Source organism: Asterias rubens, chromosome 2 (genome assembly GCF_902459465.1).
Source record: "Asterias rubens chromosome 2, eAstRub1.3, whole genome shotgun sequence".
In the NCBI taxonomy this organism is placed as follows: domain Eukaryota; kingdom Metazoa; phylum Echinodermata; class Asteroidea; order Forcipulatida; family Asteriidae; genus Asterias; species Asterias rubens.
In genome coordinates, this window is record NC_047063.1 from 21,224,634 (window position 1) to 21,242,961 (window position 18,328).

Sequence of the window (18,328 nt, forward strand, 5' to 3'; positions counted from 1 at the left end):
GTGGACGTCGTTGTCGTTGTCGATGTTGTTGCTGTTGTTGTTTGTTTTTGTTGTTGCTGTTGTTGTTGTTTTTGTTGTTGCTGCTGTTGTAGTTGTTGTTGTCGATGTTGCTGTCGCTGTTGCTGTCGCTGTCGCCGTTCGCTGTTGCCGGTCGCTGCATGTCGCCGGTCGCTGTCGCCGGTCGCTGTCGCCGGTCGCTGTCACTGTCGCTGGCGCTGGCGCTTTGTTGTCGTTGTCGTTGTCATTATTATTGTCGTTTTCGTTGTTGTTACGTTGTTGTTGTGTTGTTTAATTTTCAAGATTAACATTTTCATTTAATATTGTTCTCACACTTTACAGGGTTTATCGTGTCGGCCGCCCCACTAACTGTGACACTCTTGGTTAGTACAAATCATACAAATTTATAAATGTTTATACAATTCAGTTTATTTTCATGGTGTAAAAATTATTGTCATCAAAAATAGGAAAACATAAAGAAAGTGTGCAAACCATTCAAGAATTAAGGCTTAAAAGAACTTTGAACTACATCGCGACGAACGAAACAATGTTGATTTGGTGTTTTGGTTGTTTCAAAGCACGTAGACCTATAATTACAATCTTAAAAAAAAAAAGTAGAATTTATAATAACCATAACCCAAAAGCCTCATTAACGCTTGTTTGTGTCCTTTTGTTTTCTGCGGCAGACATTTGGGACTTACCCCGCCCTCAGCGGTGAAGATCTCACACCCGATAAGTCTTTCTCGGCCTTGGCGTTGTTCAACCTAATGACTGGTCCCCTTTTCATGTTACCAATGATAACCACGCACCTCGTTAATGGTATAATCAGCACTGCACGACTGCAGCGATTCTTTATGGCGCAGGAGGTTGAAATGCAAAGCGCGGGAAACGACTGGCGGGAAAGAGATTATAAGAACACCGACCACGGCATGGATAATGATTACGTGAGTAGATTCATTTCAGCATCACAAAATGTTTCTAATTCAAAACTCTTGATACCACACACACGTCCCAAGACATGCGTGAGCCCGTTGGTTGCACCGGCAAAACAATCGTGTGTCAGGCAATCATCCAGGCCCGACGGGGCAGAGGGTATCTCATACTTCAACACTATTTGTCTGGACATTTAAATCCCGGTCACACAGGCCCCGATAACGAGAACGAAAACGAGAACGATAAAAACGCACGCCCTCGCTTAGTTATAATAATAATAATAATAAACGAGACTTATAAAGCGCATTTTACAAAATTCAATGCGCTGGAAGAGTGCTACAGAAAAGACGATTATGAGAATAGCTGTGTTTTTAATTTACTCTTGAATGTCTGGAGTGTGTTGGTGTTCCGAATATGACTTGGTAGGGCGTTCCAGCACCGGGGACCAGCGACTGAAAAGGACCGGTCCCCTGCCATTTTGTGTGTGCGAGTGATTGTTAGATTCTGGCCGGAGCGGAGCCCACTCCGGCCAGGTTTGTTGAAATTTAGCGACTCTGTGTAAGGTATTGTGGAAGTACGTTAGAGAGTGCTTTGTGCATGTTCACTGATGTTTTGAAGGTGATGCGTTGTTTAACTGGTAACCAGTGTAATTGTTTGAGAAGAGTGGATGCGTGTGTGTATTTGGGTTGCAAGAAAATGATACGTGCAGCATTGTTTTGGAGCCTTTGTAGACGGTCAATGTCAGCTTGCTTAATACCATTGAGGAGAGAGTTACAATAATCCAGTCTAGACAACACAAGGGCTCTGGCAGCAGCGTGGCATGTGTTTGTGTCAATATATTTGCGTATTTTGGAGATGTTTCTGATGTGATAGTTGGTGGACTTGCATGTACGTGTGACGTGTGTGCTCATTGTCATGGAGCTGTCGAAAAAGACGCCTAAATGTCGCACTGTTTGAGATGGCTTAAATGTTGTGTTGTTCACGTTCACAGTCAAGTGGCTGAGAACTAGTTGGCGTATATTCTGCATAGAGCTATTCAACCAATCGAGGGCGTGCATTTTTATTGTTTTCGTTTTCGATCCCGTTATCAGGGCATGTGCGACCGGGCCTTGACTCGGCCTTTAGCGTTCGAAAAAAAGACTCTGCTAGGGTCAAACACTCAGTCCCTTACAACATTTTGGTGCAGTACTTTATTCCTGTACAGAAGTATCCCCAACCTTACAACAAATCCTCCAAAGAATTCTTGAGATTCCAAGCACACAATAAAGGCACAATTGGCGGAACACCTGCCCCATATCGAGAATTTTTTTTTATAAACTCCCCCTCTATTTCTAAACCTCTCCCTCCTTTGTTTGGTCTGACGACCAGAATGATGAGTCTTTGTCCTTTTTAGTTGGATTCATTCCATGCATATCTTCTGCTCACCCACCCCATGTCAAAGTACGCCCGTGTTTTGTATTCATCCAGTTTTGCCACCGGGCAATCTCGATGGTCTAAGTTGGTATGACACTGCTCTGGAGTAGCAAGGGTCGTGGGCTCGAATCCCACCCGAGTGATTTTTTGTCACAGAACTCGGGTAAGTATACTGACTATACAGTACTAACACACATCGGTGTATATGATTGGGTAAATACCAAAAATAATATTCTGTATCCCCGATGCAAATTTAACATCTATTAAATCATCCAGTTTGGTGAAACGTAAGACAACCATACAGTACTATAAAATCGACACAATGTGCATTAGGTGAAAATAAACACACATCGATTGTCAACTAACCATGAATGAACTGACTAACTCGCAATGTTGCTGGTTTGATCACAGCTCAAGCTTCTCTATTATCATTTCAAAGGTTGGTCGTCACAACGAGAACGGCTACGATGACAACCACATAGATGAAGTGGATGAAACGTCGAGCATATTACCAAAGGTGGTGGTATCAAAGCGTTCCATTAAGTATGGGATTACTCACACAACCAAACTCAGTCATGTGCCTCGATCAGTTGCCATTAAGGTAAACATTGCAAATTCTATCAGTTTGCCTTTTCTGTTTTTCAGCAACCACGATCGTATTTACATCTCCTTTTTCGATTCGTAAGCTCTAGATTTTTCAGTAAGGTACAACGATCTTGAACCTTAACAAACTTTGAAAGTTAAACAATATTTTAATAATAGCTGGAATGTTAGCCATATTGGATGATTGCAAAATGATGTTTTTCTTCAACTGAAATACAGTCTCAAGACAAAAGTGACCTGTTCCTATTTAAACACAATTTTTGAGTATTGTGCTGTCACAAATTTGCGTTTTTAAATAATTTCTTCAAAACTATTTCTAATTGCTGATACTTTGATTAGTATTTATTTAATATTTGTAAACGACACATTGTTGGCTATAAGCTGTTTTTTTCCTGTTATTTTTACGAATCGTACAATAACAACTGTCGTTTAACTATACCAACGACTGTTATATGTATTAATGAACTCATTAAAGAACAATCCTGCTGGTTTGTAAATAGAATTACCTCTGTCATGCTGAACGACCGAAAGGTACCGGGAATTCCCCCAACGACTGTTCTATGTGTTAATTAATTAGTTAAAGAACAACTCCTTCTGGTTTGTACCTCCAGATTACAGATGGCAACTTCACCTGGGACAAGAATAGCAAGAGGCCAATCCTTTCAAACATCAACGTTGACATACCGGCAGGTAAAAGTAGTGAATACTAGAGCTGTTCTTCTTCCAGGGTAGGAAGACTAACACTAACGAAAACTAGGCTGCCGGTATGACAGGAGATTTTGTCCCCCGGAGATCATGTGTGCCCCCCCCCCCCTCTCTGTAACAAACTTCTTCTGATAGCGCCCTCTTTTGAATCATTCTCCTCCAGCCCAGGTTAAATTCCCACGTAGGACAGAATCTCCCAGGAGAGGTTTTCATAGAACACGGGATACGGTTGACTGGTCCAATCATGGTCCAATGGAGTACAGTTTACGGGATACGGTATACTGGTCCAATGGAGGTGTTGATTACAAGGGGTGTATTGACTTATTGGCCCTCCACACACATTGCGCGTCTAACATGTTCACCATTTTGAGAGTTAATTCATTTGTGTACATTTTGAAATTCCAAAATGGCGCACAGGAAAAACATTTGTGTAGAACAATTCTAACAAAAAACATGTGTCTCTAGCTTAGTAAGATATCTTCCCCAGGTGAGCTGACCATAATTATTGGAGCCGTTGGAAGCGGCAAGTCGTCCCTGGTGTCCGCTATGCAGGGCGAGATGACCACATTGTCCGGCAGTGTGCAGTTTAGTAGGTAAGTGGCGACTTTCAACTAGGCAGAGTCCGAATAAACGGTATTTTAATATAGCTTCGACCGACCGGGCGAGTTGCCGAATCTCTCGACTTGGCACGATTTAGGTTTCGAGTCTGGGTTTTTTGTAGGCTAATTATGCTCACAAAGATGTAAACTTAATAAGCATTTTTAGTTTATCAAATGGCAACAAATTGTTGTGTCGTTTTATGATGTCTGTGTCTAGTTAAAACTGCTCACTAGTACCAGTGAGGTAGATGCTCACTTGTTGTAAATAATGTATTGTTTTTGCAGGACCAAGGGATCCATCGCATACGCCGCGCAGAAAGCATGGCTGATCAACGCAACATTACAAGACAATGTCCTGTTCGGTGAAAGTTTGGACACAAAACAGTAAGATACTGTCTTATTCTTATGTGAGATGAGGGCGGGGAAATTACGAAAACACCACCTCGCCAATCCTGGTCAGTTGGTCCTCCAAGGCTACTCCGCACTCTCCCCAGTACAGCCTGTATTGGGTTCGTCTCGTGGCACACGCGGTATAAGCTGCTGCACTATAGAATGTATTGGATCATGGGTTCGAATCCCACCGAGGAGAACATGTGGAGGTTTTATTCCCCTCAGGGTCAGAAAGCACTCTTATGTTTGCAACGATGTACAAAAGCAATACTTGGTGTCGGTTGTATGTCAGTATACTGAATAAGAAATTGTCTGGATATAATTGTATATTATAAAAGGCACTGGACACTAATGATAATTACTCAAAATAATTGTTAGCATAAAAACTTACTTGGTTACAAGCAATGGAGAGCTGCCGAGGATAAAACATTGTAAGAAATGGCTCCCACCCATGTGAAGTAACGTAGTTTTCGAGAAAGAAATAATTTTCCACTTTAATATTTGAATTTGATTTCGAGACCTCGAACCTAGACTTGAGGTCCCGAAATCAAGCATCTGAAAACAGACAACTTCGTGTGACAAGGATGTTTTTCTCCTATTATTTTCTCACAACTTTGACGTCCAATTGAGTTCAAATTTTCACAGGTTAATATTTTGGGCATATTTTGAGATACACCAAGTGAGAAGACTGGTCTTTTACAATACCCAAACGCGTCCAGTGTCTTTAAATCTACCCTGCTCAATGCTAAAGTGGCATTTGATATTCGATATAAGTTTATGTTTCATAACTAAACAATATTGTGTAAAAGAATGGTATCCCGACGTCTTTTTTACTACAGATACAAGAAGACCATTGATGTGTGTGCCATGAAACCAGACATTGATATCTTACCAGGAGGAGACCAGACTGAGATTGGAGAGAAGGGGATTAACCTGAGCGGTGGACAGAAGCAGAGGATTAGCGTGGCTAGGACGGTCTACTCGGGCAGAGATATCGTCATCTTGGTAGGTCAGAGTTAACTTGATGAATATCTTGAGACACAACAAAACAAACAACAAATCTTGACTAAGAGTCGTTCAGGAAAGTTCAAAGGTTTAAAAAAACTGTCATTCAAAGATATGTCACCAAAACCAACTGATTTGGGAAAATATCTAACTTCATAAAAATGACGATTATTAGTTATACCATTTTTCGTCTTATGTAATAGGATGATCCACTGTCTGCTTTAGACGTCCATGTTGGATCACATGTCTTCCAGAAAGCTATCGTGGGCACTTTGCTACGTAATAAGCAAACTGTCGTCTTGGTAACGCATCAATTACAATACCTCCACCATGCTCAGAAGGTAAGATTCTATCGTAGGTACCTCCACCTAAATTTGTATAATGACGGGAACGCTCCGAAAGTGGCTAAAAAAAGACACATCCTTTTCGTCTGACAACTAATACCTGTTATTTTAATGTAATTGCTTTTCCAAACGGTGGACTTAATTGGATCATGCACAAGCCAGCAGTGCTGCTGAATGCCCAATACAAATGCTCATCCATTAAGTTTAATAACCCAAGTTATTCAATGTAAACACACTCCACCACTGAAAAGGATGTTACTTTCCAAGTTTTGTTGTGGCCAAGCTCGGAGATTGTGCATGTGAAAACACAAAATGTATTCATCCAGTAAGACTTTATCGTTGATTCCAGATCATCGTGATGAAGGAGGGACGTATAGCTCACCAAGGAACCCTTCAAGACATTGTGGATGAGACTCCAGATCTTTACAACGAATATCAACAAGCTGTCAAGACGGCGACTGAATCCGAAACGGAGTTGGAAGAAACCCGCCGGGGACTGTCGGAAGACGAGCGGGAAATGGTGTTTCGGAAACAGATCTCGAGAGAACTGTCGAGAGAATCAGGTGAGAACGGTATTTGATACGCCTTTGCCCAAACCAGGCACTTCATAACAAAAAATCAAAAGTGTGATATTTGCTCATTATATGAATAAGAACCCGCACACACTTAAATCATTATCTGTCAACTTCTAGCATGACATCACATAACATTGGTATCAAGGCTAATGTTTCAGTAAGTCTTTTTTTTAATGTCAAATCACGGTGAAACATTATGTGGTAGGCATCTTCTATTTTATTTAAGTTTCAAAATAAAAATAAGCTATACTTTGGCTCAAATTCAAGGCGGAAATTACTGTGGTTTTCTGTGTAAGTCCAGACTTCCGCGTCAAGTGTCACCACAATAAATTTGGACCCAGTGGAACCATACTTTTCTATCAATTCATTGAATTTCAAGATTTCTTTTTGCTTCTTTATTTTAGTGTCTATTCCGAAAGGAGCAACACTGATTGAGCAAGAGGAGATGGAAAAAGGTTCCGTGTCTTACAAAGTGTATCTCTTCTACTTTCATGCCATGACTTGGTTCATGTCAATTTCGTCAATATTCGGCTACATTGCACATGGCGCCTTCACGGCTGGCACCAATTTCTGGCTGTCGTCTTGGTCCGAGGCAGGCATCTCTGCAGACAATGTAATTTTGCAGAGTAGTCAGTATAGAATGACCGATAAAGTGCGCCACCAATAGTTTGCAACGGAGAGGTGATGTTGTAACAGAGTGTACAGTGTGTCATAGAACAAGCCAACGATGTCATTGGAACATCTTACAAGAACACGTTTTTAATCTTAGTTCTTTTAAATTGTTCATAGGCTTCTTGGATCTTTTAATGCGATCTTTCGAAGAGCCTTCTTACCACTTTTAAGGCAGTGGACACTATTGGTAATGACTCAGAATAGTTATTAGCATAAAACCTTACTTGGTAAAGAGTAATGGAGAGCTGTTGATAGTATAAAACATTGTGGGAAACGGCTCCCTCTGAAGCAACGTAGTTTTTGAGAAAGAAACAATTTTCCACGAATTTGATTTCGAGACCTCAGGATTAGATTTTGAGATCTCGAAATCAAGCATCTGAAAGCACACAACTTTGTGTACTATCAACAGCTTTTCGTTGCTCGTTACCAAGTAAGTTTTTGTGCTAACAATTATTTTGAGTAAAATAAAAATACCAATAGCGTCCAGTGTATTTAACTACGGGCACAAAGTGGAGTATCGGAGGTGTTTACCGTAGAGATGCTTATAATGCTTATTGGTGACACTTGGTGAATTGTAAACCCATCATAAAGCAAAGATTCAAATTCTACCCGTAACTATTTATGTTGTTTATTTTGCCGGATACCAGTCCACGAAGGAACCACTATCCTACTACATAGCAGGCTACGCTGGTCTCTCTCTTGCGGGTGTGATGTCTATATTAGTGGGTTGCGTGTCCATTGCAGTCGGTGCGTACATTGCGTCCAAGAAACTGCACATAACCATGCTTCAAAACGTAACACGTTGCTCTATGAGGTAAAACAATTCATGTTAGAGGACAATTATCAAACTCCACTTTGTTGCTACACAATGGGAGACTTTGAACCGCTTGGTGGCAGCGCTTACCAGATTTCTTACTCTCGCTTACGAAGTTCTGAGCACGAGCACATATGTTAAGTCTGCTGCTATCTAGTGTCATCAAAGGTTTCCCGTTCACATCGATACTTATTTACCGGTATTTATTTTGGATATAAACACCATTCTTTTACAAACACCGGTAAAGCTACACTATTAGTAAGAACCTGTATTTCTTTCGAATGTAGACACTGACCTATGGTAACTCATTTCAATATTTATTTTAATCTTTTGTCCGTTCCCAATCACCAAGCTTTCTTGTTGTTTTATTTATTATTGGCTTTCAATATCTAAACTTGTTCGTTAACTTTTCAACTTCCGCTGCTCTTTCTATAACGCATTGTACTTACTTGTGTAATATTTAAACGTTTTTCTGATTTAACTTTAATTTCTATAAACTAATAAAAACCCTTTCTTAAAATTGAGAATTATTTTTTTATGCATATTCAATGAAGAATATACTGGCTGTATATGCTTTTGTACTCTTTACTCACCTAGTAATTCTTTTGAAAAATTGTTGGCAGATTTTTTGACACTACACCGTTAGGACGCATTCTGAACCGCTTATCAAGTGATACAAATATCATGGACATGGTAAGAACACAGGGTTGAAAATTATGTTTTAGATTATTTTGTATTTGATTGATGTGCCACAAAGTCGTACAAAATGAGCTAAAATCTCTTCAAGAGTTAAAAGATTATTGAATGTTCTGATTATTGTGTAGGGTCCGACCAAAGGCCCATTGCAAGTCCAACTATAAACCAACTTTATCAACTAATGTTCATTAAGAGCACAACATACAACAACCTCAGTACACTGTTGAAGAAAGAAAACTTTAATTATAGAAAGTACGCTTCAGGAAAATGCTTAAAGTGGAAAGGGAAAAGAAAGAAAGTTTTCACATAATGGGAATGATTTATCATGACAATTTTGGGACAGATGTACAGCGTGGGAGGTAGATTACAACCACTTCGGAAATATCATGCACGTTGGGGAGTGCATGAAATATTCAAAAGAGATTTTGTATTTTTTCGTCTCTTTATTTCTAGAAACTTTTTCAAAGCATGGATACCACGATTTTCTTCACCGTTGGGTATTTCAGTGGCGTTGTGGTGAACTGTATTGTATTGCCAATCTTCATTCTCTTCGTTGTTCCAATGCTGGTGTGTGGGTTTGCCCTGGCCAGGTTCTACGTCACATCGTCAAGGTAGGTTGGCTGAGGATGCCCCCCCCCAAAAAAAAAAAAAATAAATAAATAAATAAAAAAATAAAAAAATAAAAAAAAAGCTTTATAGTAACGTGCGCTTTGATACGCCCAATAAGGCGCTATTAAGATCTGTGTATTTTTCTCATTTTCCCATCAGGTCTCTACAGCGTTTAGACAGCGTAACCAAGTCTCCAATATTTGCCCACTTCTCGGAAACTCTGAGTGGTCTACCAACAATACGGGCTTACAGGTAAATGTTCCATCCATAGAGCTATATAATAAGTTCTTTATAATAGCTCTATGGTTCCAGCATATCTACATATTTTTTTATTTTCCTTTTTTTGTTCCCCCAACCACTTTTTAATGTGAATGTTTACTTATTTATACATGTGACAACTTTTCTTTCAAAAATACAAGTTTTGCTGCAGTTTTGTCAAAGGGCTTCCAAAGTTAGGCCTGTATGACAGTCGGTCCCGATCAACTGAACAGAAGAAATCTGAAGGCTTAACACAATAAGGTTTCATGTCATAGGCTACAATTTCTGCTGAAATGGAATCTCACATCAACGGATTTAGGAGGAAATACATTTCAATGCACACCCAAACAATATGTGAGATAACAAAATTGCACAGCATAAGTCCAAGTCCATGTTCTGCATCCAAGTGGAGACATAGATTACTTACATTTTCTTTGTCTTTACGAACCAACCAAACAATGTGTATATATACAAAATTCCCTGTGGAGCACCCCGGTCTTTAGAATTCCCCTGTATTAACTAATAATTAATTTAACTTATATTATTTTACTATCTACAGTACAATCCAGCCTGTTCATGGGCGCATCAGTTTTAAAATAAAAAAAAAATAAAAACAAACAGTTATAAACTTGCAAAGAAAAATGTTAAGCAAAAGTACAGAGTAAAAATGAGCAAAAAAGAAATCGAAGCCTTAAAGAAAAAAGGTTCATGGACACTTCGGTTACCATAATTTGTTTGTTTTGTACTCGCACTCCATAAAGGTAGTCAAATTGAAATCACGTTTACTGTACTGTTTTAAATAAGGTGTCACTAAACTATCATATAATTTTCTTGCATTTATATTTTTGGGGCGGACTTTTTCTGTATGTAAAATGAACTATGGCCTTTGTATATTGCAAATCCCATTCTTGTATTTCTATTGCATGATAATATTTATTCATAATTGTAGAGACCAGGGTCGGTTCTACCATGCCCTTATGAAGAAATTAAACGTCAACAACATGACGTTCCTGTACCTTCAATCAACACATCGATGGAATGGTCTTCGACTGGTAAGGCAAAACTTCATAAAATTGCAAATAATATGTGAATACTAAAGCCATTGAACACTTTCGGTACAGGAATTTTTTTTTAAAGTTCACAGATTTACGAATAACTTACAGGGTTTACACAAGGTAATGGTAAAAGACTTCTCATGAAAATTACTCCATGAAATGCTCTACTTTTTGAGAAAACAATAAAACAATATCAATTCTCGATATCGAGAATAATGGATTTATTTAAAACACGTGTCATGACACGGCGAAACGTGCGGAAACAATGAGTGGGTTTTCCCGTTATTTTCTCTTGACTCCGATGACCGATTGAGCCTAAATTTTCACAGGTTTGTTATTTTAAGTGACAATCGATGCATATCAAGTAGTTTGATGCAATGACTCTGTTTTATGATTGGTCGGATCCGAAGCTTATGAATATTGAGTGTGTATTTATCCCTAATGCTTGGGTGCCGATTTTAAAGAGCTGCTTAAAGCAGAAGTATATTGCTATATGGGCTAGTAAGTAATTTTGAATGTTATAATTTTTTTTTATTAGGGCACTGTGTTCATTGTACTACTTTTAAAGGAACACGTTGCCTTGGATCGGTCGAGTTGGTCTTCGAAAAGCGTTTGTAACCGTTTTGTATAAAATGCATATGATTAGAAAGATGTTGTAAAAGTAGAATACAATGATCCACACAAACATGCCTCGAAATTGCACGGTTTTCCTTTTACCTCGTCGACTAACGCGGTCGGCCATTTATGGGAGTCAAATTTTTGACTCCCATAGGTCGGCCATTTATGGGAGTCAAATTTTTGACTCCCATAAATGGCCGACCATGTTAGGTTGCACAGTAAAAGGAAAACCACGCAATTTCGAGGCAAACTTGTGTGGATCATTGTATTCTACTTTTAAAACATCTTTCCAACCATACGCATTTTATAAAAAAAAACGGTTACAAACGCTTTCATAGACCAACTCGTCCGATCCAAGGCATCGTGTTCCTTTAATGTGAGATAATTTTCTTCATACGTCGGGTTTTATTTATGCGTGTTGTGAGCAGGTGTCATATATATTCATGAGTTATGCTCTCCTTCGCTTTAATTGGGCGAGTGTCTTTTAGAGATAGGCTCATGAATAATTTAGTTCTTGGAGGTTCACATTTTTACATCAGGTTAAATTATGTCTATCTGGTCGCTTATTGGGCAGTACTAAGTTTATTTAAATTTAACGAACAATTATTATATGGGATTTTTTTCTTTTCTGAGACTATTATTTTCATCTTTGTGTTGTCTTTCTAGGAGATGATTGGAATGATTGGTATGCTGGTCGTAGGAATAGGAACAATCGTTAGTTCCATAAATGGTTCCATTGAACCAAGCAAAGTCGGTCTAGCCAGTACGTACATAATGCAGGTAAATCTTTTTAGAAAATTTTACGGTTTAAAAGTTGAATGGGCTTATAGTTGGATTAGGTTTTGGGGTACCCAACTTGAAAACAAAACAAAAAAACGCGCTCTTAGGTTCCAAAATATCAAGTTTGAAACCGTGGTGTAACTGTTAAAGGCAGTGGACACTATTGGTAATTACTCAAAATAATTATTAGCATAAAACTTTTTATTTTGGTAACGAGTAATTTGGAGTGGTTGATAGTATAAAACATTGTAAGAAACGGCTCCCACTGAAGTGACGTGGTTTTTAAGAAAGAAGTAATTTTTCACGATTTTGATTTGGAGACTTCATAACTAGAATTTGAGGTCGGTTGAACTTACAGACTAGCTAATTACATATAGAAAACTGCATGAGCTTTCGTAGCAACAACTTCTTCGTTAGATGCAATAAATAATGAAGCGGTTTTTCTGCTACGAAAGCTCAAGCAGTTTTTATGTTATTATTTAGTCTGTATAAGTGCTACCGGTACCTCCCTTGCCTTGTTATGTAATCATCATTTCATTACAGATCGGCACTTTCATGAATTTCGCCATCCGTTTTGCCGCCGAAACTGAAATGCTTATGAATGCAATTGAGCGCATCAAGGAGTACATTGGAGTACCGAATGAAACATACGCAGGTAAAAAGTGACATAATTACTCTAGTCAAAATAAAACCTCATAAATACCCCAGACAGTTTCGCTATTCCTATTTTGTTTTTGTTTTGTTTTTTGTTATGCAAGTTGCCAGACACACAAGGCCTGAAGGCCACTTCAAGGTGTGGGCTACAATTATTTTTTTCAGAGGCGGTTGCCACCTACTCCTAGGGCTGAAACAGGGTTACCTCTTTCACAGTCCATATGGATGTAGGTTTGGGTATTATCAATTCGAAGCCTGGCCGGTTGAGCAGAGAGCACTTCCTCCTCAATTTGATGTAGCAAGTCTCACGACCGGGATCCGAACCCATACACTGCTGATCAAACACCAGTGCTTGAATCCGGTGCCCTTAACCGCTCGGCCATGACACTATTGGTGGGGAGCGCGTCACGTGGGGGTAGTTTAAACCTTTGATAATGACCCGAATGTTTATAACCGGTTGTGAGCGGATACTCCGCGCTAGTCTTGATGAAAGACGTTTCTTGTTACGGGTTTTGCAGGCGCTGTCGGTGAGTTGGCCGCGTTGTGTGTGAAATGAAAACCAGAACGTGTTGCACCAAGACTATACGCGTATGCGCACGAACGGAACCGGAAACTGTCGAAAATAGGCATGCAACACACGAACGTTGTACATACCATGGAGGTACATGTACAAACGTACATAACTCAAGCACGTTGGAAACGGATAAGTTTGACAGAGTTTCTTATACTTTATACGCCTTCCTAACCAACAAGGTATTTATGAATGGGAATAACAGGGTAGCTATCCTAGTTCTTTCACGGCCGTTTTAAACCCTGCATGGTCGAATTGCCGTGTGATAATGGCCATCGCCTTTGGCTTTTATCACACGGCAATTCGACCATGCCTGTTTTAAACGGCCGTGAAAGAACTAGTTGCCACCCTTTTATTCTCTTATTTAAAGACATTTGTACTGATGACGTCACTGTTTTTAACCACTTTACATAATGGAAAGCCATTGCTCAGCTGTCGGAAATGCAGTACCACACAAACTGCGACGTCATCAGGAGTACAGCGGTATTATGAACGAGTCAGAAATCAAGGAAAATAATCAGCTAATAAAAATATTGAGTAACATGGCCGAGCGGATAAGAGCACCAGACTCATGCTCTGGTGTTTCTGGTCAACAGAGTGTGAGTTTGGTTCCCAGTATCCTTTACCATAATTGCTTTGTTCTACGGATGGGAAATAAAGCCATTGGTCTCATGTATTGGGACTTGTAGATGTAAAAGAACCCCAAATATTGTTGAAGAGTAGGGGGTTTACCCCAGTGTTTCTGGTTCACATAGCAAGCAGCCTTGAGCAAGTTCGAGTGTGCACAATTATTGTTAACTAAAGGTTGACCATTTGCACTCGAATACAGGCTGGTCGAACATTGGTTGACTACTGTGGTCGACTATTTTGGAACCAACCTCGAGCCCATGGTTTCTTTACTGGTCCCAACAGCATGTTCCATACTAACATGTGTAAAGCGCAGAGGGAAACCAATGACACTGTAGCGAAAAGGCGGAAGGTTGACTAGACTTCCAAATGAGTCGTTCGAGTGAGTGCGTCACTGCGCATGTACGTTGCTGGTCAGTAGTCAACCACTCGAACTTGCTCTTTGTGTACAGGTTTCCTCGGGCGTACGAGCTACAGTGATTAAGTTCACATTTTAAAGGCGTCCTTGGTTTTATCACCAGAAATACAAATATAGTAATAAACATTGAAGACATAATGATAGGAATTGCAAGATGGGGTTAAATATAAGTTTAACCTTCTGTTTAATATCTTTTTGACAGGTACGGAGCCCTCTGTTGACTGGCCGAAGCACGGTGCAATCACGATGCAAGGAATCTCAGTTCGATACGCAGCAGAGCTTGAACCAGTCCTTAAAAATATATCACTCAAATTCCGCTCTGGAGAAAAGGTGCGTCTTCAAAACTTCTTCTATTCCTTGCCCAATGTTTGCAGTTATGTTTGAACTAGTTTGCCATTTTTGATTTGATTTGGTTGATTGTGTTTTGTTTTTTCTTTTTAAATTTGTGTTTAGGTTGGGATCTGTGGTCGCACGGGAAGTGGAAAGTCGTCACTTACATTAGCACTTTTCAGAATTATTGACACTTACAAAGGTAAATGTGATGTGTACGAAACATCACCCATTCTGTTTGACCCTGTCTACAAAAATGGGCTCGAGGTTGACTTGGTATCGGTCCGGTTGTGTTGGGTTGTGTTGGGTTGTGTGGGTTTGTTAAAGTTGGATTGAGGTGTGTAGGGATAGGTTCATCCATTTGATTAGGTTCGGTGGGAAAACCCAGTTTGGGTTGATGTGTGTGTGTGTAGTTAGGATGGGTGGGTGTGATTTGGGCAGGACTGGGATTGGTTGGTTTAGGTTGCGTTGTTATGTTTATTTGGGTTTGTTCTGGGATGATATAGGGTCAACTGTGAGACGGTGAGACTGAGTGACTGAAAAAATAAGCTGACTAGGTGAGCCTTTCTCATCTCATCCCAGGTCGTATTCTTATTGATGACGTGGACATCAACCAAGTTCCTCTTAGCACTCTAAGACAACGCATAGCAATCATCCCGCAAGATCCCATCTTATTCAACGGCACAATCAGGTAATATAGTTCTAGAAAGAACCATTTTAAAAATATTAACCACTTTTTCTGAAAGTTGTTTAATTATTTATATAGATCAGTATTTTTTCAACGTATTCTTTCATCATGTTTAGTATAATTGGAATTTTTAAAACACTTTCTTTGCTTCTAACAAATCGTTCATTCTTGTGAACATCCAGAATGAAGAAAAGTATAAATATGATTTAACATATCTGTTGGCTCTTCTTAACTCCAGATACAATCTTGATCCTGAAAACAGGAGATCAGAAAATGATCTCTGGAACAGTTTGGAGATCTCCCAGCTCAAGGAAACAGTGAAGAGGATGCCAGCGGGACTAGGTGAGAAAGTCTATGAATCTGTTTTGGTTCCTGCCACTGATGGTTGTGGCTATAGCTAGAGGTACAGCTGAGACCAAGATCAGCAAAGAGCCAGTAAAGGAAGGCGATCCAACTTTTTTGTTTGTCTTTTTTTTTTTTTTTTTTTTTTTTTTTTACAAAAAGCCATTGCAAAATTATTGTTCAGGCCCACCAAAAACAAAAAATTGCATTTGGAGTAAATGCGATACTTTACCTTGTGGGTCTGCCCGGACCCTGGCACAGTGTAAAAGTGTGTGCATAACATTGGTGTGATGGAAAAATCATTAATGTTATTAGATATGCGCATAACTTACATGTTATAAAAACTGGTCATGCTGAAAAAACTTCCCTTGAAAAAAGTTTGCCCCAAATGCTCTACTAATTTTTGAGACATGAGTAAACAAAATTAGGTCGATTTTGCTGACCGAAAACTTTACTTTATAAATAATGAAATCATGTAGGCCCCTAGTCAACTTTAGAGTGGGTAAAAAGTTACACAATGTTGCTTTTTACAAGAATTTCTTTAAAAAGACTTGATCTGTTTTAAGACCTGATCAATCATAGTCTGTCGAACCACCGTCGAACAAGCAAACCAGAACCAACCTTCTTGTTGACGCATTTCAGATTCGGAGGTATCTGAGGGTGGGGAGAATTTCAGCGTCGGTCAGCGGCAGCTCTTCTGTTTGGCTCGTGCTTTCTTGAGACGTTCTCGGATCCTCATCATGGATGAGGCTACAGCATCCATAGATATTGAGACGGTGAGAAGGGAGGTGTAAACGATGTTGATTTTGTGTAATACTAAGGCCTCTGGCAAACTGATTATAAGGACTTTTCAAGAACAAAATTTGTTCTTGGTTGGTCTGCTCTTAAATAAGTTTGCAATAATTTATATGGCCCATGGAATAAATGAAGTGATTTGGGGTCCACAACCCGGGGCTGAAGTTTAGAATTTGATTTAAACCCTACACCGATGTGTATTAAGTACTTCATTACTAAATACATTCCCGGTTAATGTGGCAGGCACCGGGTGAGATTTGAACCCACGACCTTTGCATTGCAAGATACAAATGTCTTACCACTATAGACCACCGAGCGCTAGAGACAGGTCGAATCCTCAGCAGCGGGTACCGCAGCGATTTTTATTTAATTAAATAGAAACATACGTGTTTAATAATCATCCAAGGAGTTTGGGTGGTTTCGTTTGAAAGTGCTCACTTATTATAATTAAGTGCATGCTAATGTTGAATTTTCCAGAGAAAAGTGTCTATGAAATGCTGTCAAAGTTGCCAAAGTTGAGGAGAATGTTATGGCATCCTTACACCCTACGAAATGTATGCCTCGTCAATAAGCCAAGCCTGTTATTTTTGTTTGTTTAATTAACTAACATTTGCATCTTGTTTGTTTACAGGATAAGATTCTTCAAGAAGTTGTGGCAACTGTTTTCGCCGATTGCACAGTTCTGACCATAGCAGTAAGTGAATAAATTACACAGTTTTCCGATTCACTTGGGCATGGTATAGTTTTGGTGATTGTCAAGTATCAGTATCATCACTTAGGTGTATTCCAACATGAACATAAGAACGAAAAACTGTGAAAAACTTCGGTCTCCAAAACAGCAAGAAAATGATAAAATAGAAAAACACCCTTGTTGGATATGCTTCGTAAATATATAATTATTTACAAATTTGTATTTCTGTTTTTGTACTAGCATCGAGTGGCGACCATTTTGGATTCTGACACCATCTTGACGCTGAGTGACGGGAAGGTAGTGGAGTATGATACGCCAGAAAACCTCCTCGAGAATCCCAATAGTATATTTGCTTCACTTGTCAACTCCAACCAGTAACTAAAATCTATAACTATATAACTAAATAACTTTGATTGGCGGTAATTTTCCCGCTTCTTTCTGGGTCCTTCCCTTAATCCCTTTCCCATCTCTTTTTCTATAAATGGATATACGTATTTGTTTGTACTTGTTTTATGCGTCTGAAGAAGGTCCGGTTTGGATCAAAAGCTAAGGCCATCTACCCTACTCATTATATATATAGGCCTATAAAATGTTTGGGCCCCCCTTTTTGTCTTTACAATAATCCATATGAAGGTCTTTAAAAGGGCGATTTTTCAGATGTCCAACTGATATTTTTGGGACCAAAAGATTTCAGTGCCGCTTTTTCAACAAAAAAGTAAAGCAGCTAAATAACTAGATATCGAAAAACGAGTTCTTGTTATGATTCTATTTCAAACACAATGATTGCATGTATAGCCAAAGTCGATGTAACATAAAATCAACCCCAGTGGTAAAGCAACGGCACCAGTGATGGCACCAGACCTTTTAACAAATAGGAGGAGCAAGAGGGACAAGGATACCTTTCCAGGGGAAACTTCAGTTTTTAACACATTTTGTTTGCAAATGAAAGAGTAAAGTTTTATCATGTGGCCGTGTGCGAGCAAGTCGTAGATGAGACCATTGTACGAACAAGTTTGATGATTTGTTTAATGCATCAAAGAAATGTATTGTTGAAGGACAAGCAAAGAAAACATTGTGGAACCGGAAATGCTGAAGAGGTAAAAAAGCTTACTAAAGTGTCAGTTTCAAAGCTGTACTGTGCCGAGT

At 39.3% G+C, this 18,328-nt stretch overlaps 1 protein-coding gene across 1 annotated transcript; it reads left to right on the plus strand.

The window, feature by feature from the left end:
• The first annotated feature begins 784 nt into the window (after positions 1–784).
• Positions 785–17,644, plus strand: LOC117306853 (ATP-binding cassette sub-family C member 9-like). The gene is made up of 23 exons (XM_033791408.1): positions 785–941; positions 2,783–2,944; positions 3,558–3,636; positions 4,139–4,244; positions 4,536–4,634; positions 5,480–5,645; positions 5,849–5,986; positions 6,339–6,552; positions 6,969–7,177; positions 7,884–8,050; positions 8,674–8,743; positions 9,200–9,357; positions 9,515–9,607; positions 10,563–10,665; positions 11,953–12,066; positions 12,610–12,721; positions 14,539–14,666; positions 14,790–14,868; positions 15,249–15,357; positions 15,593–15,696; positions 16,339–16,472; positions 17,123–17,185; positions 17,423–17,644. The coding sequence occupies exons 1-23, from the start codon at positions 792–794 to the stop codon at positions 17,558–17,560; spliced, it is 2,895 nt and encodes a 964-aa protein (XP_033647299.1). The 5' UTR covers positions 785–791; the 3' UTR covers positions 17,561–17,644.
• Positions 17,645–18,328: the final 684 nt, after the last annotated feature.

Bases quoted from the DNA above. Each gene is read 5' to 3' on its own strand.
- LOC117306853 (XM_033791408.1), top strand. From the start codon at position 792: ATGATAACCACGCACCTCGTTAATGGTATAATCAGCACTGCACGACTG. The intron at 4,635-5,479 runs GTAAGATACTGT...TTTTTACTACAG, and splicing joins GAAAGTTTGGACACAAAACA to ATACAAGAAGACCATTGATG. The intron at 8,051-8,673 runs GTAAAACAATTC...AATTGTTGGCAG, and splicing joins GTAACACGTTGCTCTATGAG to ATTTTTTGACACTACACCGT.